The sequence below is a fragment of the Rhagoletis zephyria genome, unplaced genomic scaffold, assembly GCF_001687245.7.
Source record: "Rhagoletis zephyria isolate East Lansing unplaced genomic scaffold, Rhagoletis_zephyria_1.1 Rzeph_scaffold_00093, whole genome shotgun sequence".
In the NCBI taxonomy this organism is placed as follows: Eukaryota; Metazoa; Arthropoda; class Insecta; order Diptera; family Tephritidae; genus Rhagoletis; species Rhagoletis zephyria.
Window position 1 is genome coordinate 497,159 of NW_016157177.1, and position 22,054 is coordinate 519,212.

General features: G+C 37.9%; 6 protein-coding genes across 11 annotated transcripts; 4 read left to right on the forward strand and 2 right to left on the reverse strand.

The window, feature by feature from the left end:
* The first annotated feature begins 2,277 nt into the window (after positions 1-2,277).
* PMP34 (Peroxisomal Membrane Protein 34) lies at positions 2,278-4,272 on the forward strand. Of its 5 annotated transcripts, none has more exons than XM_017631661.1 (5): positions 2,278-2,584; positions 2,648-2,908; positions 2,981-3,041; positions 3,269-3,425; positions 3,486-4,272. In XM_017631661.1, the coding sequence occupies exons 2-5, from the start codon at positions 2,837-2,839 to the stop codon at positions 4,144-4,146; spliced, it is 951 nt and encodes a 316-aa protein (XP_017487150.1). In that variant the 5' UTR covers positions 2,278-2,584; positions 2,648-2,836; the 3' UTR covers positions 4,147-4,272. The 5 variants fall into 5 exon arrangements, with proteins under 5 accessions (XP_017487150.1, XP_017487157.1, XP_017487174.1 ...); XM_017631668.1 differs by having other exon boundaries at positions 2,278-2,594; positions 3,486-4,211; XM_017631685.1 differs by having other exon boundaries at positions 2,278-2,594; positions 2,670-2,908; positions 3,486-4,211.
* An 89-nt stretch (positions 4,273-4,361) lies between these two features.
* On the reverse strand, positions 4,362-5,602 carry LOC108375548 (THUMP domain-containing protein 1 homolog). Its single transcript, XM_017631693.1, has one exon. The coding sequence runs from the start codon at positions 5,395-5,397 to the stop codon at positions 4,453-4,455; it is 945 nt and encodes a 314-aa protein (XP_017487182.1). The 5' UTR covers positions 5,398-5,602; the 3' UTR covers positions 4,362-4,452.
* Positions 5,603-7,845: 2,243 nt separating this feature from the next.
* Positions 7,846-15,405, forward strand: Sf3b3 (splicing factor 3b subunit 3). Of its 2 annotated transcripts, XM_017631704.1 has the most exons (12): positions 7,846-8,016; positions 8,300-8,540; positions 8,767-9,132; positions 9,585-10,059; positions 10,129-10,463; positions 11,358-11,460; positions 11,780-11,984; positions 12,209-14,183; positions 14,391-14,455; positions 14,682-14,740; positions 14,926-14,982; positions 15,157-15,405. In XM_017631704.1, the coding sequence occupies exons 2-8, from the start codon at positions 8,315-8,317 to the stop codon at positions 14,180-14,182; spliced, it is 3,684 nt and encodes a 1,227-aa protein (XP_017487193.1). In that variant the 5' UTR covers positions 7,846-8,016; positions 8,300-8,314; the 3' UTR covers position 14,183; positions 14,391-14,455; positions 14,682-14,740; positions 14,926-14,982; positions 15,157-15,405. The 2 variants fall into 2 exon arrangements, with proteins under 2 accessions (XP_017487193.1, XP_017487200.1); XM_017631711.1 differs by lacking the exon at positions 11,358-11,460 and having other exon boundaries at positions 11,677-11,984.
* Positions 15,406-16,507: 1,102 nt separating this feature from the next.
* On the forward strand, positions 16,508-18,812 carry LOC108375677 (uncharacterized). Its single transcript, XM_017631825.1, has 3 exons — positions 16,508-16,960; positions 17,027-17,525; positions 18,066-18,812. Exons 1-3 carry the CDS (start codon positions 16,832-16,834, stop codon positions 18,425-18,427), a joined length of 990 nt encoding a protein of 329 aa, XP_017487314.1. The 5' UTR covers positions 16,508-16,831; the 3' UTR covers positions 18,428-18,812.
* A 951-nt stretch (positions 18,813-19,763) lies between these two features.
* Positions 19,764-20,733, forward strand: LOC108375577 (uncharacterized). Its single transcript, XM_017631722.1, has 2 exons — positions 19,764-19,925; positions 19,985-20,733. Exons 1-2 carry the CDS (start codon positions 19,785-19,787, stop codon positions 20,615-20,617), a joined length of 774 nt encoding a protein of 257 aa, XP_017487211.1. The 5' UTR covers positions 19,764-19,784; the 3' UTR covers positions 20,618-20,733.
* LOC108375588 (protein DPCD) lies at positions 20,670-21,687 on the reverse strand. Its single transcript, XM_017631734.1, has one exon. It carries the CDS (start codon positions 21,397-21,399, stop codon positions 20,746-20,748), a length of 654 nt encoding a protein of 217 aa, XP_017487223.1. The 5' UTR covers positions 21,400-21,687; the 3' UTR covers positions 20,670-20,745.
* Between the last annotated feature and the right edge of the window lie 367 nt (positions 21,688-22,054).

Sequence of the window (22,054 nt, forward strand, 5' to 3'; positions counted from 1 at the left end):
ATAAAATGGTTACCGAGATAAATCATGTAGTCATAAAGTGGGCAGCGCCACGCCCTATCCCTTATATACTTTTAGGTCAGACTTATTTATTGTTAAGTGGTTGTTGTAACTAAAGTAAATAAGCGTCCTCAGTTATTGAAATATCAAAGTTCTCGTATTTCTGAAATTTACCGTTATACGGGAAGCGGGTGTAAATTAAGCCCGATTTGAATAATTTTCAACTTTTCAATTGCTTTTCCGTTCCAAGGTTATTAAATGCACCGAGTTTGTGAGAAATTGATAAATCGGTTACCGAGATACATATTTGTGGTCATAAAGGGGCGGCGCCACACCCACTATCAATGCACGGTGGAGAGAATACAGAGGTGGCGCCGATGACGATACCGCTACTCGGCTCTCAGTGATTTTGACAGAATCAGCTGTTTTGGTGACGTCATAGTAGAGAAGACAGCAGTAGTGATGTGCTGAGTCAATACTTTTAAGTACCCAATACTCTCGATACTCGGTACCGAAACATTTAGGTTTCGAATAAAACGCGCACATAGGCCAAAAATATGGAAAAAACGCCTAACAAAACCCGAATGTAAGAGCCAATAGAGCTTTTTTACTGATTCAATGAAAGATGTATATATGTCGATTCGATGCCATAATACAGAGAACCCCTTACTTGTTTGAAGCATTTTTGTTCCAGCTGAATCGGACGATATCATTTTTGTAGGCCTGGGACAGATTCTGTAACCAGTTAACGACAATTTTCGAATCGGTATCGTTTTTGTCGACGTTTGATATCAAATATTTCTAAGTCAACAAGTGCGATATCCTACAGAATCCCTCCCCTGAAAGGCTTCTAAGCGATAGATAGTTCGGAGAGGTAACCGTTTGTTTTCGAGCACAGATCGTCAATTCCATTTTCGCACGTCATATATTGAGCAGTCGTCAACATAAGAGATAATGGAGACTCAATCTGGTGGTTGAGGGAGCTTCGATATATAGTAATTAAACAGAAGCAGGGAAATGACACCATCCTATGGGATCAATGTTTAATTCTTTTTCTGTTTAGTAGCTGTATCTCTGAAAATGACTGACGAATTTCGACCACTGAGATAATTCGCTGACCACAGTTTGAGTCCCTGTAGAAGAGAGGAAGCCTCAATATCTTCTAATAGGGTTGATCGGCTGATGGTGTCAAACGCCTTTGACAGATCCAACGGACTGTTATCTCACAAGAGCGGTTTCAGTTAAGGCATCGGGTTATCTGAGTGTTTATGGCGTTAAGGGCTGGTGTTGTGCTATCAACTTTACGAACCATGCTTACCGACATAACTTTGGGGAGATGGTCTGATGCTAACCTCAGCATAGGTCGCCACGTTATGCTGTTTATCAGACCAGCACTTAGAGTTGTTATGCCAGGCGAGCTGCAGCAACTGCCCATAATCCTTCTGACACACCGAACAGAATGTGTGAAGAACTAGAAGCTGTTGGTTTGTCCTCGCTGGTGGGCAGCGTGTAGGTGGAGTTGTGGTTGTGTTTGTGTTATGTTGGAAGGTGATCGTGTCGGGGTAGCGTTGCTTAGGTGAACTCCAGTGAGCCGTGGAAGCAGCCTGGGTATTTTGTGGGACCTGTACGTGGGGTGTGTTGTGCTTCACTGAGGCAGTCGTGTCAGGGTTTCACAAAAGACGTTGTCCACTGCCAGTGACTTCTAAGGCCTGATCAGGATCTAAGGTGACTCCATCCGTTGCATGTAATGCCGCTGACTGAAGTGGAGTTTTGGTGTAATCGACTCTGACATACGCAGCAGGTATAGGTTTCTGGTCGAGGGATTGACCCGATACCAGCCTTAAGCAGAAGGACGCGGAGCAGTTGTTGCCCCACTTCGTCGGGTATAACCCGATTCATTTCGATGTGTAGAAACGGCTTTCTTGGAAACACTTTCAAGTTGATCACACATACTGCTTGTCAAAATTCATTTGAATTGACAGCTGTGACGTAGGCTGCACGCAACTTCATGGGTAATTTTAGATTCAAAATGCCGTCGTCAAGGAAAGAACTTAAACTTATCCCCTCGCTCCAGTACTTGCATTTACAATCAGCCTCATCGCCCAAAAAAAAAATCGCTCGAATTTTTCCATACACCCATAGTGAATACACGGAAGCGAAAAGAAAACGATTTAGAGCGAAAATTATTATTTCTGAATAAAACCTAGAGTACTGGAACAGACGAAAAATAAACCAAATGACTTATAGTTGCAACTCTGGTGTTTGGTAGTTCTCAACACAAAGCAACCCTAATAACGACCGTAACGACCGGCAATAAAACACAAAACGCGAAAAATCCGGTTTTCATGTTTACGTCTGTTTATTTCCTCTTTCTGAGTCAAATAAATCAACAAGAGCTGCAATTGTTTAATAAGCGGGAGCTATTTGAATCATTGGCTATTATCGCTATTTTTACGTTCCCACGACAGCCTGGTCTACGTAACCGGAACAACCCAAATTTATATTCGGCAAAGGACTCCAGCACCACTTCCCATAAACTCTTTGGGGAACTTGTATGCTGCTACAACAACAACAACCGCTAATTTTAGTAATAGCAAGTAGAATCTAAACAAAATAATACGATTAAAATAGTGGTATTTAATTTTTGCAGTTGGTGGCAAAACTTGCCAAAGGTGTATATGCGGAGCGTGTAGCATTGGCGAAACCCGATGGTGCTAACTTGCACAGCAATTTGAACAGGAACAATTTCGGTTCTGCATAATACTGATTAATTTGTGGATAAGCACTTTAAACATTGACCAAAGTCCAACCTAGGAGAACGAGTTGCAGTTTGACCAAAATGGTTGCCCAATCTAAGTTGAGCCAAGTATTTAATTACCGATCTTGGGTACACGCCGTGTCAGGAGCTGCGGTAGGTGTTTATTTCTATAGTAAGGAAGAAGATAAGATGACTTTTTATTCTATACCTGTATTTTAATTCTAGGGCGGTTGCATTGCTATGAGCACATTTTACCCACTTGACACGGTGCGCTCCCGACTACAGCGTAAGTTAAATTGATTAATGAGATGATGGACTTTGCTCTATTGTGTGAGCGTTATATAAAAAAATAAGCGGTATAAATTTGCATGCGAAATTTTTTAAATTTCTTTTGTTTGCTTTTTTATATGTACAAATGTACATACATATATTTAGGTGTGTATGCATTTATGTAATTTTAAAATTCCTCTCTACATATAAAAATCAGTATAAAATTTCGTTGAATGATTTCAGTGGAAGATCCGGACAAAATTGGTGCGGCGCGAAGCACCACACAAGTTATTAAGGAGATAGTACTCGGCGAGGGCTTTCAAGCATTGTATCGCGGTTTGGGCCCGGTGCTCCAAAGTTTGTGCATTTCTAACTTTGTATATTTCTATACATTCCACAGGTGGGTTTGTTTATTTATAAACAGATCTTTTAGCAGGTAAACATATTTTTCCATTCGCAGTTTGAAGGCCCTATCTGCCGATGGCAAGCAGCAATCTGCATTAAGAGATCTTTTCTTGGGTTCAATTGCCGGCATTTTAAACGTGTTATGCACCACTCCATTTTGGGTTGTAAACACGCGCGTTCGAATGCGTAATGTAGCTGGTACATCAGATGATGTTAACAAATATTATAAAAGCTTGATCGGTGGACTCATTTATGTTGCTAAAACTGAAGGAATTCGTGGTTTATGGTCTGGTACTATACCATCACTAATACTCGTTTCTAATCCTGCATTGCAATTTATGATGTATGAACTGTTGAAACGAAATCTGATGAAGTTCACAGGCACTGATATCTCTAGTTTAGGTTTCTTTGGGATTGGTGCCCTTGCCAAAGCATTTGCTACAGTTCTTACTTATCCGCTACAGTTAGTACAGACAAAACAACGCCATCGCACAAAACAATCGTCTACAACAAAGCATACTTCAAGTGATGCCAGCATGGTGGAAATAATGTTAAGCATATTGAAACATCAAGGATTTAAGGGACTTTTCCGTGGTTTGGAAGCAAAAATATTACAAACAGTGCTGACTGCAGCCCTTATGTTTATGGCCTATGAGAAAATTGCCTCTACTGTTGGTGTTTTGTTGAAGAAACCACCAACTACTGTGCTCAAGTAGATTTTTTGATTTATAATGTGGGTGTCCTATTATACAGATCCATTTCCAAAATAGTTTTATCTGGGTGTGATTAGTAAATATAATTTTTGTTATCTAATAAAGTTTAATCCTAAAATATGGTAATAATTATGTGTACGTATGAATACGTTTTTCTGTTGAGCTAAAAGGGTTTCAGACTCACCTGATTTAAAGAACAATTTAACAGAGACACTAGATTTCACAAATCAATATATTAGCCTAGCTGGAAAAAATATATACTATATGTAGGTACATATGTATATCTTAATACATTTAATTTAATGTGATTCATTCGGGCACTGCCTCTTTTTCTTCCTGTGTTTCCTCCGCCAGGATACCGTTTTTACCATTTTCATTGTCCTCATTTACTTCAACAACATCTGAAACTGCTTGTTCTGTTTCTTCCCCGTTTTTAACGTCAGTAGTATCATTTTCTTTAACATTTGCCAACTCCACTAAGTTATATTTTTTATACTTCAAGTAGCCATCCAAAACGCTAAGGCAGCATAATCCCTTAATCACCTCAACTACTACAGTTTTTTCGGCTTGTTTCAAGTCCACACGATTTTTTATATTCTTCGATTGCACCAACGCTGCCAGTTCATGAATAACATCTTCACGTTTTACATCATTGTTATAACGCTTATTAAATACTATTGCAAATGTAGTTCCATCTTTGAGAAAATACTTATCAAAAAGTTCGCCGCCGGTGCTAGTGATATCTGCTAAATTGGCGCGGCAAACCATTTCCACAGGTACAAGCCTTAGCAAAAAGCGTGTTTTTTGCTCACGTGTGTCTGCAATATCGTTGATAATACGTGCTCCCAATTCTACCGGATCGGGCAGTGTGGTGCGAATAAATAGACAATTTGTGGCTCCAGTATCTACTGCTTGGAAACGTTGTTTAACAGCACCCTTGGCATTTTGCTTGGATGCTTTCGAGGCGTCGATTTCTTTCTGTAGGTCATCTGCTATATCACCAACTTCCTCTGACTCCACATCCTTGTCCAAGGTGGACGTTGTAATTCCTTCCTTTACATTTGGACCATATAGCTCGTCCGCATATTGGTTAAGTACGTTATAAGCTTCACGTACACAGTCTCTCTCGCGGAAGTTACAGGTGGCTAAAAACCCACGCTGCCCTACTTCTAGGAACTGTCGCTTGCTTGGCTTAAAATAGTTATTTTGCTTGTAATGCGAGAACTTTTGTTTCTTTAACGAAGGAGCACTCATTTTGTGAATTATTTGAAATTAGCAAAAATAAGATGATTGTTTTTGTTTTGGAATGAAAGCGGCATGCCGTTGACAGGGCTGCCAGCTATACCTAGCAATGAAGTGCGATATTGAGGATAAAAAAATGTGTTAAAATGTGGCAAATAGAAGAATAAAGGTGCCAAAAAGATGTAGATAATTTTAGTTGAGAAAAAGAAGTTCCGGCAAAGGATTTAACAAAAATTTATTGCAATATTACTATTTTTCAAAAGTGCCGTTTTAGCACTTTGTGCCCAACTGTAAAATTAAGTGCCATTTGAAATAAAATAGGTCCAAACCGCAAGGTTTGAGTGAAGCTGGCAGCCCTGGCCGTGGACGAAGAGCAAGAATGCATGAACGAAAGACACAGATCACGTAAGAACAAGAGCAAGGTGCATGCATGATAAAAACATAGTAAGGTAGAACCGCTGAGAGTCACTTTTAAAATTCTTGACGTTTCCAAACAATTTAATTTTTAAATTTACTCACAAACTCACACACACATTTTCATTTTCAATCTCAAGCAACAACAATTTCGAACAATTTCANACTACCATTTTCGAAACAAGGGATTGCATTCTTGCCCTTTCTCTGTCCTTCGTAAATGCAACCTTTTGTAAGGGAGTGTCAAACCGCAGCTGTCAATAATTATCTAACCTTGTATTATTGAATCATGTGATCTTGTATTTTTGGTTCATGGCAAGAATGATAGAATATTGTTCGCTGCACCCCATGAACCAAAAAGACAAGATCACGCGGGCTGGAGACTAGCCCGTTAGAATCGCATTTAGGAAAAAAGTTGGACGACTTTGACATTAGCCCATGAACCAAAAAGACAAGATCACGACAGCAGAAGAGTGGCCCGTTATAATCGCACTTATGAGAAAAGTAGGGCGATTTTGACATAAGCCGTTTGTTTACATTTGTTCGTTGTTTACAATTTGGTGGTGTCTTTTTACTGCAATTTTCTTAATTTTCGCTTGTGACAACGTGTGCACACATAAGGTAAAGAATAATTTAACACAACGACATGATTTATAGGAGAATTTGCATAATAAAAATGATTATTCATTCGTTCAACAATTACGCGTTTTTTTTTTTTCTCTTCGTTGTTTACTTCTTACAACAAAGATGGCGTCGAGATTTCAACAGCTAGAAAATAACTTTTTTCTTTCTTTCCTTAAGGCGTGATCTTGTGTCTTTCGTTCATGACATTAGCCGTTTATTTACATTTGTTCGTTGTTTACAATTTGGTGGTGGCTTATTACTGCAATTTTCTTCATTTTCGCTTGTGACAACGTGTGTACACATAAGATAAAATAGAAGAAATTGCATAATAAAAATGATTATTCATGCGTTCAACAATTTCGCGGTTTTCTCCGTTCTCTTCGTTGTTTACTTCTTACAACAAAGATGGCGTCGAGATTTCAACACATGAACCAAGGCGAATACACATAAGGTGGTGTCGATTGAACAAATACAACAATTACTTGTATTTTGTTTTTGCTTTTAGCGGGCCATTGTCAAATTTCAGCTATTCTTCCCCGAATGCAAAAGGGCGACAGAAAATGCAAACACTCTCACGTTTTCACTCACTCACTAACGAAATTCAAAATTTTGACAATCAAACGCTACTCACAGCTGATGAAACAACACCACCTTATATAAATTCGCCTTGACATGAACCAACGACTACAGATCACCCAATCAGCCATCGTTGTATTTGTAATCGATTTTCAGAAAAAACTTTTCGTAGCGTTTTTGACGTTTTTCGGTTTTGTTTACACCGTCTTCTACCTCTTCGTAGTGATTTTTTAGCGATTGAATGTGTTTTCTGCAGCGATTTTAATGATAAATTTTGGTTTATTACATATTTATGGTATAAAATAAAGTGCTGTGTGATCGGAACAAGTTTGTGCGTATGTTTGGTTTGCCAAAAGGCGTAAATTTGCTTGAAAAGTGGGTGCACGTTTGTGGCCAGAACGTTGGCATTGAAAAATCGACCCGTGGTAATGATATGCGATTGTAAAACACTTTCAATCATGAAAACCATATTTTATGAACTTTTTTTGCTAATTGTCATCAAGTTTCACTTTGTATATTTTATAATAAATACCAATTTAATCGCACTCAATCACCGCGCCTTTTTCGTTTTCTTTGTTTGTTTTCATTCTTAGGCAGATGTCAAAAACACTCAGAAATATACTTTTTTCTTGCTTCTTTGATTAGGTGATCTTGTATTTTTGGTTCATGATTTCAACAGCTAGAAAATAACTTTTTTCGTTCTTTCCTTCCCGCGTGATCTTGTGTCTTTCGTTCATGGGTGTTGTGCCGCAAATACAACCCTAATTAAAATTTTATTTCAGTTGTAGGCAACTCTAAAAATAGCAGCCAACTTCATAATCATCCTTTTCATTGTCCTCTTTGGCCGGTTTTTCGTTCATTTCAATTTCGTTCGCCGATGGAGAAGGTCTGTTTCTGTGCTTTCGGATTTTCTTCGGTGTAAAATTTAACAAGATGGCCAATATCTGGTTGTACTCCACATAAATCTTCTCACATCCATATCAAAATGATGAACAATTTTGGGAATAAGAACGAAAGGTAATATATTAGTAAGCGATCTAAGCGAATGACCCAGTATTTTAGCAAAGTTAATATTTGTGCACGATGTATCTCCAGAGACACGGAAACGTCCGCGCTTTGGTCGCAATTTTTAACGTGCTAAATTAAAAAAAAAAATGCTACTCATTTGCATCGTTAGGTTACACCGAATTCTCATACTGTAACCATGGTATTCCAGAGTAGGACAATTGAAACAACTAGGACCGTATAGTGAGGAATTCTTGCAAGTTGTCCTAACCTCAAATTTTTCTTTTGCTTGTAGGTGAATTGATACAAAATGTATTTATACAATTTGACCTTACAAAAAAGCACTGGCATTACACATGCCGTGCATGGAAACTTCTCTGGTGGAAAGCAGCAGGAGGTAATACTTTCACGTGGCAAATCACTTGAGTTAGTACGTCCAGATTCAAATACGGGCAAAGTGCACACTGTTTTGTCCGTGGAGGTCTTTGGGTGCATACGTGCTTTGATGTCTTTCAGACTGACTGGTGGCACTAAGGGTAAGTCCGAAACTATTTTAAATACAATTATGTAGCACAAATCCCTATCGAAGATTCACACATAATTGAATACTTCAATAAGACTTTAATAACCGTCTAAGTGCAAAAGCAAATAACTCGGCGTCGCATTTGATATGGCTCTGTGCCATATTGAACTGAAACTCTGAGAAACAACTAAAAATGTTTAATGAAACTCTTATTAACAAGCAATATTTTTGTCAAATAGATTATATAGTCGTTGGCTCTGATTCCGGTCGTATTGTGATTCTTGAGTACAATCCAACCAAAAATTCACTTGAAAAAGTCCATCAAGAAACATTTGGCAAATCAGGCTGTCGACGAATTGTACCAGGCCAATATTTTGCCATCGATCCTAAGGGCCGTGCAGTAATGATTGGTGCTGTTGAGAAACAAAAGCTGGCTTACATACTTAATCGTGACACACAGGCGCGTCTCACAATATCTTCTCCTTTAGAAGCACATAAATCCAATACGCTCACTTATCATATGGTTGGAGTTGATGTCGGTTTTGATAACCCATTATTCGCATGTTTGGAAATAGATTACGAAGAAGCAGATAATGATCCAACAGGTTAGTATTATATAATTCTAGGAATAATTTTATTTGATACTGCACTTTTTAGACATGCCAGCTGAGAAGATTAAATACGTCTCAATTGGCCAGGCAAAGTGCTAAAAAAAATATGGCTTCTGAACCATTGGTATTTGTATCATATTTTTTGCAAATACTTCACTGATATGTCGTCAACAGTTTTAACAAAAATTATTTTCTATGTAAATCAAATCCCCACTAGTATGTTGTCTGCACTTTTAAGACATGCCAGCTAAGTGAGATCAACAAAACTTAACTGGCTTGGCAAAGTGCTATAACAATAATTAGCATCTGAACCATTGGTACTTGCATAAAATTAATCGCAATTACTTCACTGATATGATGTTTACAAGAAGCCATTATTATAATTGTTATGAAAAGTAATTTTGTGAATATATTTCTAAAGTGTGATTAAATTGTTTTAATTACAGGCGAAGCTGCACAACGCACGCAACAAACATTGACATTCTATGAACTAGATCTCGGTCTCAATCACGTGGTGCGCAAGTATTCGGAACCACTTGAGGAACATGCAAACTTTTTGATTTCTGTACCTGGAGGCAATGATGGTCCCTCTGGTGTTTTGATTTGCTCAGAAAATTATCTTACATATAAAAATTTGGGTGATCAGCATGATATTCGTTGTCCCATACCACGTCGTCGTAACGATTTGGATGATCCTGATCGTGGCATGATATTCATTTGTTCGGCCACACATCGCACAAAGAGCATGTATTTCTTCTTGGTACAGACCGAACAGGGTGACATATTTAAAGTTACGCTTGAGACAGATGACGATGTTGTATCTGAGATCAAACTCAAATATTTTGATACGGTACCACCCGCTATTTCAATGTGTGTTTTGAAGACGGGTTTCCTCTTTGTAGCATGTGAATTTGGCAACCAGTAAGTAAAAAAAAAAAAACCGTTTTGAGGTTTGAAATTTATTTCAAGTGCCCATTCTTGTATTTGTAGTTATCTCTATCAAATTGCGCATCTCGGCGATGATGACGACGAGCCAGAATTCAGCTCGGCTATGCCACTCGAAGAAGGCGAAACTTTCTTTTTTGCCCCACGACCCCTTAAAAATCTCGTTATGGTCGATGAAATGCCTTCTTTTGCTCCTATAATTTCATCGCAAGTTGCCGATTTGGCCAACGAGGATACGCCACAACTTTATGTACTATGCGGCAGAGGTCCACGCTCATCGTTGCGTGTCTTGCGACATGGCTTAGAAGTTAGTGAAATGGCTGTATCGGAATTGCCGGGCAATCCTAACGCTGTATGGACTGTTAAGAAACGTATTGACGGTTAGTGCGAATGCATATTTATTATATTATACTGTACCTTAAGGAATGTGACTTAAAAATGCAAGTTAAATGCGCTTACGCTGTGCGTATTGCTTGTATTTTGCCTATATTTGTCAGTATTTTTAATGTAAACTGGTGTCTTTGATGCTTATGTACGTGTAAACTGTCATATCCTTTCCCTTATTCAATCATCCCTATCCTATCCTATATCACAACCAGAACCTAAAAAGCTTTAATCCTAAATGCAAAGGAACCTAATTAGTAGAACATAAAAATCAAACACCAGTTCTCTTCTATTTCAGGCGGTTAACTCTTGCATTGTTTNAATTCACTCATCCCTATCCTATCCTATATCACAACCAGAACCTAAAAAGCTTTAATCCTAAATGCAAAGGAACCTAATTAGAAGAACATAAAAATCAAACACCAGTTCTCTTCTATTTCAGGCGGTTAACTCTTGCATTGTTTTGTGCCGGTCGGCGTGATTGTCGAGTTACTTGTGCATAAAATTTAACTGAAATGATTTAATTATATACACATGTCAAATATATTACTGAGCATGTGTACAATTAGTTAAATTGTATTAAATAGCAACACAAATATAGGTAAGGCAACATTTTTCAAAACAACTGATCTCGAATCAGTGTAAGCTTGAAGCTGATACGAAAATACAACAGATACTAAACAAAGCGATAAAAAAAAATTGTTGGCAATGAATACATGATGTTACTTATCCGTGTTTCAACTGAATTAATTTGATTAAACATTTAAGATTATCTGATTATTCATTGTCGACAAATAGTATATTCTTATGTATTTTAAAGTTGAATATTCCTATGTATTTCACAAAAATTCTCAGTATGCGTTTCGAATTTTTCGAATTATCTCTTGCAGACGAATTTGACGCTTATATCATAGTCTCATTTGTAAATGCTACATTGGTTTTGAGCATTGGGGAAACTGTGGAGGAAGTAACAGACAGCGGTTTCCTTGGTACCACTCCAACTTTGAGNTGAAAGAAATTGTTGGCAATGAATACATGATGTTACTTTTCCGTGTTTCAACTGAATTACTTTGATTAAACTTTTAAGATTATCTGATTATTCATTGTCGACAAATAGTATATTCTTATCTATTTTAAAGTTAAATATTCCTGTGTATGGCACACAAATTCTCAGTATGCGTTTCGAATTTTTCGAATTATCTCTTGCAGACGAATTTGACGCTTATATCATAGTCTCATTTGTGAATGCTACATTGGTTTTGAGCATTGGGGAAACCGTGGAGGAAGTAACAGACAGCGGTTTCCTTGGTACCACTCCAACTTTGAGCTGTTCCTCTTTGGGTGATGATGCGTTGGTTCAAGTATATCCCGATGGTATTCGTCATATACGCTCCGATAAGCGTGTGAATGAATGGAAAGCCCCTGGCAAGAAATCAATTACAAAATGTGCGGTAAATCAGCGCCAAGTAGTGATCACGCTTTCGGGAAGAGAACTCGTTTACTTCGAAATGGATGCGGTAAGTGAATAACGCATGAGTTAAAAATTTTGACTAAAAAAAATATATACACATATGCATATAAAAAAAAAATACAAATTGGATGATGACAAAAACACGATAAAGAACAATCATGTTGAGACACTTTGTGTCCTGCAGTGCTGACTATAAAATAAAAAAAAAAAAAATGTTTCCCTCAAGTGTTCCGTAAAAACAGTACTAACCTTGATCTTTCCTACTTTCAGACTGGTGAACTCAACGAATATACTGAGCGATCAGAAATGCCCAACGAAATCATGTGCATGGCACTCGGACAAGTGCCAGAGGGCGAGCAGCGGTCATGGTTTTTGGCTGTTGGTTTGGCTGACAACACTGTACGCATTATCTCGCTGGATCCAAATGATTGTCTTTCACCCTGTTCAATGCAAGCTTTGCCATCACCTGCCGAATCGCTTTGCATTGTCGAAATGGGACACACGGAGAGCACAACGAGTGCCGCAAATGAGGAGCCAGGCGAACGCAATACCAATACCTCAACAAAGGGTACAATTTATCTTAATATTGGTCTTAGCAATGGTGTGCTGTTGCGTACTGTCTTAGATCCAGTATCTGGCGACTTGGTCGATTCCCGTACACGTTATCTTGGCTCACGTCCCGTGAAGCTCTTTCGCATACGTATGCAAGGCTCTGAAGCCGTACTTGCAATGTCTAGTCGCACTTGGCTTTCATACTATCATCAGAATCGTTTCCATCTGACACCCTTATCATATGAAACGCTGGAATACGCTTCGGGATTCTCTAGTGAACAGTGTAGTGAAGGTATCGTCGCCATCTCAACGAATACTTTGCGTATTTTGGCCTTGGAAAAATTGGGTGCAGTATTTAACCAGGTTTCTTTCCCTCTCGAATACACGCCACGCGCTTTTGCTATTCACCCAGATACCGGACGCATGATTATTGCTGAGACTGATCACAATGCTTACACAGATGAGACAAAGAATGCACGTAAACAGCAAATGGCGGAAGAAATGCGCATGGCCGCCGGTGATGAGGAACGCGAGTTGGCCAACGAGATGGCAAATGCATTTATTAGCGAAGTTTTGCCTGAGGAAACTTTTTCGTCACCCAAGGCGGGTCTGGGTTTGTGGGCCTCGCAAATACGTGGTTTGGATCCTATTCATGGTCAAACGTTATTCAAAATCCCACTTGTCCAAAATGAATCAATCATGTCCATGTGCGTTCTCAAGTTTAATATCGCTGCCGATGGTCGCTATTATTTGGTAGTAGGTGTGGCGAAAGAATTGCAGTTGAATCCACGCATAACAAACGGTGGTTGCATTGACGTTTACAAGATTGATCCTACCTGCTCTAATTTAGAGTTTATGCATCGCACTGAAATCGAAGAAATACCTGGAGCTTTGGCAGGTTTTCAAGGTCGATTATTGGCTGGCTGTGGTCGTATTTTGCGTATCTACGATTTGGGAAAGAAGAAGATGCTGCGAAAATGTGAGAATAAACACATTCCATACCAGATTGTTAATATACAAGCTATGGGGCATCGTGTTTATGTGTCGGATGTGCAGGAATCTGTATTCTTTGTACGTTATAAACGCGCTGAAAATCAGCTTATAATATTCGCTGACGATACGCATCCACGCTGGGTGACCGCCACCACATTGCTGGACTACGATACAATTGCAATCGCTGATAAATTCGGCAACATGAGTATACAGCGGCTACCACACTCTGTGACTGATGACGTAGACGAAGATCCCACGGGCACTAAGTCGCTGTGGGACCGTGGATTACTCTCGGGTGCCTCACAAAAGTCCGAGAACATTTCCTCATTCCATGTGGGTGAAGTCATTATGTCACTGCAGAAGGCAACTTTAATACCTGGTGGCTCCGAAGCATTAATTTATGCGACTCTCAGCGGAACTGTCGGTGCTTTTGTGCCTTTTACTAGTCGCGAAGACTTCGACTTCTTTCAACATTTGGAGATGCATATGCGCAATGAAAATCCGCCATTATGTGGGCGCGATCATTTAAGCTACCGAAGTTCATACTATACTGTAAAAAATGTGCTGGATGGCGATTTGTGCGAGCAGTACTTGTCCATTGATCCGGCTAAGCAGAAAACCATCGCAAGCGATATGTTCCGCACGCCCAATCAGATATGCAAAAAGCTGGAAGATATACGCACGCGCTACGCTTTCTAAGGTGAGTTTATTTTGAATATTAACAATTCGATGATTTATTTCCCCAATTGACGTGATGACCTCGTTCTAAAGACACATATGTTAGAACCTGAAATCGAATGATTACATCAATCCGAACTTACCAACTGATTTTTTCCGATTTATTTTATTCGGTTCTAAATATTTGTTTTCTTTTCCATGAACTAATAAAACTATTTTCTGTTTGCAGGTGTTTGATGGTGAGCGCTGCTGACTTGTAAATCCAGAAGCTTATCATTAATAATTTAGTTAGCGGTAAATTAAATTTTAACTTCAAAATGTATTACGTATATAGAGAAGTTTTGAAATGCAAATTTTTAATATTAGCGTGATGATTAGAGATTTACCTTGGGACACCTATGAAAAGCCTGTGATTAGTGTAAATTTTTTTTACTGAAATTTTCGAAACTTCTATGTATACTATACTTTGCTTTAAGTAAACTCAGCATTTACTAAAAATCTTTTTTTTCCCTTTTTACAGTTAAGTGTATACCCTATGGAAGTTCATCCCTCATGCATACTTTAATTGGCGTTTATTAGGTTAGTATAAAAATTAAATGGCATTTATATTTGTTGAATACTAGTGATGAGCAACGATTTACCTTGGGACACCTATGAAATCATTTGATTAGTGTAAATTTTTTAACTGATGCGCATCGTACACATTTATCTAATATCTACTTAAAAAAAACTGTTCTCAATACGTTTTTTTTTTATATTTGCAGTTTAATTGGCTCTAATTTAATTTATAAATTTAAGGAAGCAGTTGAGTTCGTTAAAAGGTAATATTTATATTTTATTTTTAACTTTCACTTTCAATTTCGTGAAGATTCAAATATGTTAGACTTATGAAATTATTTGATTAAAAATTGTCTCTGATAATTGATATTACATGCAAACTATTTTAAACAAACGTATTTTTTTATTAATGAGTTTTTTCTCAATTTTTTTTGCAGATCTCAACAGCAATTTGTAAATTTTTATTGAAAAAAACAACCACTCATGACTGCCCATTTCAAGATAAATATTTCAAACCGTATGGTTATTAGATATTAATTAAGCTACTTTCTATAACTATTGTAGTTACGCATTTAGATTTACTTCGATTAGTCAGCATTTGTAGTATTGAAGTGACTGAACAAACCTAAAATTAATTATTAAAGTAAAATAAATAAAAAGATAAAACTGTAAAAAATGCGTGTCCTTTTTCAAGTTAGAATTTAACCAAAATTGGCAATGAATTTGCGTAAAATAATTTGGTCTGACGTTTCCGAAAAACGCTTAAATACCGCCACCCATACATAATACAACCCAAGGGTTTGCCTTCCGTGCGACGAATCTGTTTTAGATAACCGGAACGACCAATATTTATGTATGTATATCTGTTCATGAATTGGAAAAATGTTTGTTTGCTACAATAACAATAATCGCAGAGTCCGGAGCATACCAGAGATATTTCCTCTAATTAGGCTGTGACGTTTTTAAATGCAGGACTTGCGAATTCACATTACAAAAAGCAGTGTTGCGGCAGTACTGCGTATGTGTTCAGAAATGCATCAAGCCAAAGCACCAGTCTCTTATTTCTAAACTATAATTGATGGAAACATCTAACATGCGCAAACACGGTTAAATTCTGGATTGGGACTTAGTTGCGCAAATATGGCCCTTCCATTAAGCTGATGCTTTGGCTTGATGCATTTCTGAATTTATACGCAGTACTGCCGCAACACTGCTTTTTGTAATTTGAATTCGCAAGTCTTGCATTTAAAAACGTCACAGCCTAATTAGAGGAAATATCTCTGGTATGCAGAACACCCCAACTATCAAATTATGAAAAATGATTTTTTATAGATTGGCACTGTTGCAATAAAATAATCCCTTCTGTGAAATCTTTTCGCAAATATACAGTGGTTGTGTAGCGGGAGTTGGACTTACGAGCCAGATTTATATCTGGCCAAAGGCTGTCTGTCACTCCAGCAACACTCCCAAAAGCTCTTTGGGGAATTTGTATGCTATAACAACAACAACCATAAAAGGGCCGATTTTATAATTGAAACTTTATTCAAAATGAAGTAATCGATCGTAAAAATACTAATTTCTGTAGAATAATGGATATGAAATAAATGACAAAACACTGCTTTTTTGGGTTAATCCACAATTTTATGCAAAATTATTTTCGCTGCAAACAAATTTTCGACGTCCACATTTTTGTTTTAATTTTGCAGGGGTGTGCTTGCGAAAACACCCACCGTGGTCTGTATTGACATTTCACTTCAAATCAGCTGTTGCTCTGCAATTGACGTAAGGAACCAACATTTGTCAAAAATCGAAAATTTGTTTGCGGCTTGTTAAAAGCGCGCGAAGTTTTTGTTTCCAAATAAACCGAGATTTGTGTATAATTCTCCAATATTTATTTGGTACTCAGTTTTTGAGCAGTGTTTTGATTTAAAACGTCATTTTGGCAATTATTTTCCAGTCCGAAATTCCTATCACAACCCCGCAAAATTGTGGAACAGCAACGTGCAATTTTAATCCATTTTTTATGCATATAAATGCATTTTTAAAGCAACCTTATTTACGTTTGTTATTTTGTAAACGTGTGCTTTGTTATAGTTTTTTTTTTAATTTCCAATGGATCCAAATAATATGCTATTCCGTTTGGAAGACCTCACATATGACAGAGTATTGAGCGAGTACGGTATAACTGAAGAACTAAGAAATGAAAATCCCGGTTTATATAAACAATTTGTGGAGGATTTCGTGAGTACATCAACTTCATTGATTTTAATTATTTGATTCACTTGAACTTCCATCACCTTTCTACAGATTCCCACACGTGAAGATGTCGAGCGTCAAATTGATGAAGCAAGTCTAAAGGAGTTATGTACACGTTTGCCTTGTCGTGTTTTAATGCATCGTTGGAATCCAGTACATGACTTTATTGACCAGTTTACACGCCAAGGGCGTATACAACGTTGGACACCAGAGAAAACGGAAAAGCTTTTAGCAAAAGCAGTAAATCGCTATAAAAATGAATGCCTCTATAGTGATGATGAAATACGCAAGCAACGTGAAAGGGAATGGTGTGAAAGAAAAAAAGAAAATTTAATGCGTCTACAGGTTTGGGAATACGATCGAAATCAACAGGAGCAAAATCATGGACAACAACAACAACAGGGCAATTTAAGTTATTTAGAAGATGTCGAAGACGATAGTACCATTCAAAGCGAAGAAATGGAAATGCTAACAGTAGAAGAAGAACCGATACAAATCGAAGAATCGGAGATTACATCAACACCTTCGGATTTACCAATACCGCCCTTGAGTCAAAGTAATCACTTCAACTCAGCAGACTTTAGGTTGAATCCACCAAATTCCTTACCAAATACTCAAAATACCGAAGAGCTTGCAGGCAGAGAATATATAGAGATGGTGCAAAAATTAAATACANCAAAAGCTTTTAGCAAAAGCAGTAAATCGCTACAAAAATGAATGCCTCTATAATGATGATGAAATACGCAAACAACGTGAAAGGGAATGGTGTGAAAGAAAAAAAGAAAATTTAATGCGTCTACAGGTTTGGGAATACGATCGAAATCAACAGGAGCAAAATCATGGACAACAACAACAACAGGGCAATTTAAGTTATTTAGAAGATGTCGAAGACGATAGTACCATTCAAAGCGAAGAAATGGAAATGCTAACAGTAGAAGAAGAACCGATACAAATCGAAGAATCGGAGATTACATCAACACCTTCGGATTTACCAATACCGCCCTTGNGGGCAATTTAAGTAATTTAGAAGATGTCGAAGACGATAATACCATTCAAAGCGAAGAAATGGAAATGCTAACAGTAGAAGAAGAACCGATACAAATCGAAGAATCGGAGATTACATCAACACCTTCGGATTTACCAATACCGCCCTTAAGTCAAAGTAATCACTTCAACTCAGCAGACTTTAGGTTGAATCCACCAAATTCCTTACCAAATACTCAAAATACCGAAGAGCTAGCAGGCAGAGAATATATAGAGATGGTGCAAAAATTAAATACAAATTCTGGACCTTATTTAATTGATTATATCAATGTCAATACTGAGTCGATGCCATTTGACGAATCAACGACAGTTTCGGAAGATTTAATTGCTGAGGAGTGCACACCCCCGTATTATGAATTCAATACACACATATCTATGACTTCAACTCAATCGCCGACCGCCAAGTAAATTATTTATTATCCTGTACGCCACATACTGATGCGTCTGTTTAATTTAGATACATTTAAAGTTGAGTGCCAAACAAAAGTTGTGTTTATTGAGCTGCTCTAGGTTAAAGCATAAACAGACGGCAGCGTTGATCCGGATCAACTCGGGGAATTAACTGCAGTTGATCCGGATTAACCCGGATCAACGCTGCCGTCTGTTTGAGCTTTTACGCATCGTAAATGGGGAGCGAAAAACCCGCCTAAGGCAAAGATAATAGTGACGCGACAAAGAGAGCGACAAGACATTTTCGGATAATAGGTTAATTCCTTATCTTTTCGGACTAAAATCTGAAAAGTGTCAAAATGCAAGAGCGTAAGCGAAATGCGCTCACTAAAAGAGAATAACAGGAAAAAGTAAAGGAACGCAAAAAACCAAAATTTTTAGTCCAAAGAATGGCAACAACAAAACTAACGACAAATAAGAATATAAATGTATGTACAAAACACATTCACATAAGCACAAGCACAATAAACACTAACTATATCAATTTGTCTCCTACTTTTAATTCACTTTTTTACTTTTTAGATTACTCTCACTTTTTGTGTATAGTATAAATTCGCCTTGGTCAAAATGTTTTTGTTGTAAACAAGGCGAATTCATATTACAACAAACACATCATTTTGACATTAAGTACCGCGGCGAAAATCTAAATTCGCCATTAACAACACCTCGTATAAATTTGCCTTGGAACAAACATTTAAAATGGACGAACAATGAAGAACAATCGACGAACTATCGATTGCAATAATAATATACATCCTGATAGATCTCTCTAAGGTCGGTGTTATGCAGAAATTTTGTTTGGCAAACTGCGTGCAATTGTTGTTGCAGCAAACTCGGAGAGAGCGAGTTTGGCGACTCTCACAGCAAACTAATTTTGTTTGGTCAAACTGCAGCAAATTCGGTGTTGTCATATACAAAAATTTTAAATTTTGCGCGTTATGTACATCTGAAATTCTCATTTCGTGTTGGCAATAGCCATGAAAACCATAATGAACGTGCAACCCTGTGCCAAACTCGACATAACCACCTCCGAGCAAACTAAGCAGCCGCCATTTAATTTGGCAAACAAAAGTTTGTCTGCATAACACCGACCTTAGTTCCCTCCACCCGTAAATCTGCGATGACGTCATATTCGCGTTACGCTCCCAAATTTTACATCAATCAGCGCAATATTGTATTCCATCGGTCTTGTATTTAATTGAGGTCGGGTTGGGTAGCCTAGACTACTGTATTTAAAAGCAAGAAACTTGGCAGTACTAGAAGTACTCCGAATGTTAGGAGTTCACCGGCACTTTTTTACACCTGCATTAGTTTAATGCAACCCTGGCAGCGATCAGATGTTTTTACCAACTGCGTAAATAATTGCTGTTATCGCATTTGTTTACTTGAAATCAGAGAAATTTTGATTTCCTGCTTTTTAAAAGAACAAATAATGGACTGTGCTCCTCTGAATTTAGTAAGGATATAAAATCACTTCCCAAAGCTTACATTGATATTAAAATAACATGTTTACAGGCACACTTTCACGAAAGGCGTGCTAATCGCTTTCTCCAACGCCATCGATATGATGATGCATATAAGGCGGTAGAAACCTCGTTAATTTATTTACAAGATGCGTTTAAAGCAGCATTGATGCCCAAATCGGTTGAATTGTTAAATACACAAAAGTGGGAATATCAAAGGAAGCTGTGTCAAATACAAATGCACAAGCAACAGCACGAACGCCTCAAGCATAAAGAAATCGTACCATTGTCAGCTACAAATACGCCAGTAGTCTTGTTGAGAGCTGACAGCAATCTCAATGCGCAGTCGGTAGCCAAATCAATTGATAAAACTGTACGAGAATTCGATGTAAAACTTAATCTTTCGCCAATTAAGCGCACAAATAGTAGGGAAAGCAAAGAGTTTAGACAAAATTCGAATACTAGTTTGGAAGGTGCAACGGCCGCCAGAGACATAGCAGCACCAATTGAACAGCCACAAAAAGAACGTGCTAAGAGCGCAGGAGATAAGCCAGCTTTTTATTTAAACGAGAACGACGAGATACCATCGTTGACACCACTCGAACTACCTTCTTTCGAGTATCATTCCTTTACTGCTTCCACGCCAGCATTGACTGAATTAACTGCAAATTTCCGTAAAGAATAATTTTGCTAGTATTTTTGAGTATAATTAGATCTCCATGCGCGCAGAAAATTTGTTAACTGCAGTACGTGTATTAAATAAATTTATGTATAAGTTTCAGTGTAGTATACATATTACAATACAAAGTGTTTTTATTTTGCTAATAGCCCCTGCAGCAAATCCTCCATATCCGTTTCCGTTTCGACTTCTTTCAATAATATTAATACCTCTGCCTCCATTTCATTCAATAATGCTGGCTTACTATATGTTATAATTAAAGTGTTGTACTGATGGTGCGTAGAAATGTTTTCTTGAGAAGGTAGCAAGTTGCATCGATCCAGTTCGGGGACAGTGATTACTTTATAATACTTTTTGTTTATGGTCCGCACAATGATTGCCCGTTTTTCTGCATCTGCACTCACTTGATAAACCTCAATGGGATATGGCAAATTACGTATACGCCACTCTATATTTTTCTTTGTGATGCGTTTAGTTAACATTGGGGCAGAATTACTTTCCGTTAAGGTGAAATCATTAGCGATAGCAGAGTTGTCTGCATCGCCGCCACCTGCACATTGGTTAATTTGTCGCGGTGTTTCGCCCAATTCAATTTCCCATTCTGGTTCCCCCATAAGTTGTTTACACTTACGCCATGCTCTTCGCTGTACGATACCTGTATCCATGCTGTATTCTTCAGCCATTTGCTGGCCATCAGGGAATTTGTAGAAAACTTTGCGACATCGACCACTGATCATAGAATTCTTTTCAGCGCTCCGTAAATAGTTGAGCCAATTTTCGTACGACATGCTGATTTTTATAGGTATGAGGCGGTATAGGCCTGTGCAATGAGCTCCGTAAAATGTAGGACAGGATTGGATTATAATGAAGATTGCTATTTTTTTTTAGAATTTTTAAATTATTTGATCAATGAACGTTGCTATCGGCGCACGTTTTGTTTTGAAGAATTTTATCGTGAATGATGCCACATTGTTTGTTTCGCTGGAAAACTAATAGGGCATTCGCATGTGGCGATTTTACAGGCAACAAAAGTTGAATGCGAAGTTGAAAGTGAAAAAGTTACCATCCCTATTCAGACGAGGCGATTTTCGATTCAACACGAATTGTTATTTACATTATTTAAAATGAATTTAAATCGCAAGCGTTGGTAAAAGTGCTTTTTTACCAAGTTTTAACAAACCACTCGCCAGAATACAATTTCAAAATGGTGGTATGTATACAGAATGTAAACAAACAGAGGGTTGCAAGGAAAAAAAGTTGAACGAGCTCAGAGTTGGCTGGCGACCAACTTTGTTGAAAGCGATTAGTTGCAAGGCCGTCCGGTCGAGGCGATTTTTGCTTCCAAATAAAAGTTGCCTGAAAAATCGCCTTGTGCGAAAGCCTTATAACGAAAAGTATAAAAAGCCAAGGCGAATTTATACAAGGTGGTGTTGATGGCGAATT

Bases quoted from the DNA above. Each gene is read 5' to 3' on its own strand.
- PMP34 (XM_017631661.1), top strand. From the start codon at position 2,837: ATGGTTGCCCAATCTAAGTTGAGCCAAGTATTTAATTACCGATCTTGG. The intron at 2,909-2,980 runs GTAGGTGTTTAT...TTTTAATTCTAG, and splicing joins ACGCCGTGTCAGGAGCTGCG to GGCGGTTGCATTGCTATGAG. The intron at 3,426-3,485 runs GTGGGTTTGTTT...TTCCATTCGCAG, and splicing joins TATTTCTATACATTCCACAG to TTTGAAGGCCCTATCTGCCG.
- LOC108375548 (XM_017631693.1), bottom strand. From the start codon at position 5,397: ATGAGTGCTCCTTCGTTAAAGAAACAAAAGTTCTCGCATTACAAGCAA.
- Sf3b3 (XM_017631704.1), top strand. From the start codon at position 8,315: ATGTATTTATACAATTTGACCTTACAAAAAAGCACTGGCATTACACAT. The intron at 8,541-8,766 runs GTAAGTCCGAAA...TTTGTCAAATAG, and splicing joins ACTGACTGGTGGCACTAAGG to ATTATATAGTCGTTGGCTCT. The intron at 10,464-11,357 runs GTTAGTGCGAAT...TATCTCTTGCAG, and splicing joins TGTTAAGAAACGTATTGACG to ACGAATTTGACGCTTATATC.
- LOC108375677 (XM_017631825.1), top strand. From the start codon at position 16,832: ATGGATCCAAATAATATGCTATTCCGTTTGGAAGACCTCACATATGAC. The intron at 16,961-17,026 runs GTGAGTACATCA...ACCTTTCTACAG, and splicing joins AACAATTTGTGGAGGATTTC to ATTCCCACACGTGAAGATGT. The intron at 17,526-18,065 runs GTCAAAGTAATC...CAGTAGAAGAAG, and splicing joins TTTACCAATACCGCCCTTGA to AACCGATACAAATCGAAGAA.
- LOC108375577 (XM_017631722.1), top strand. From the start codon at position 19,785: ATGCAACCCTGGCAGCGATCAGATGTTTTTACCAACTGCGTAAATAAT. The intron at 19,926-19,984 runs GTAAGGATATAA...ACATGTTTACAG, and splicing joins ACTGTGCTCCTCTGAATTTA to GCACACTTTCACGAAAGGCG.
- LOC108375588 (XM_017631734.1), bottom strand. From the start codon at position 21,399: ATGTCGTACGAAAATTGGCTCAACTATTTACGGAGCGCTGAAAAGAAT.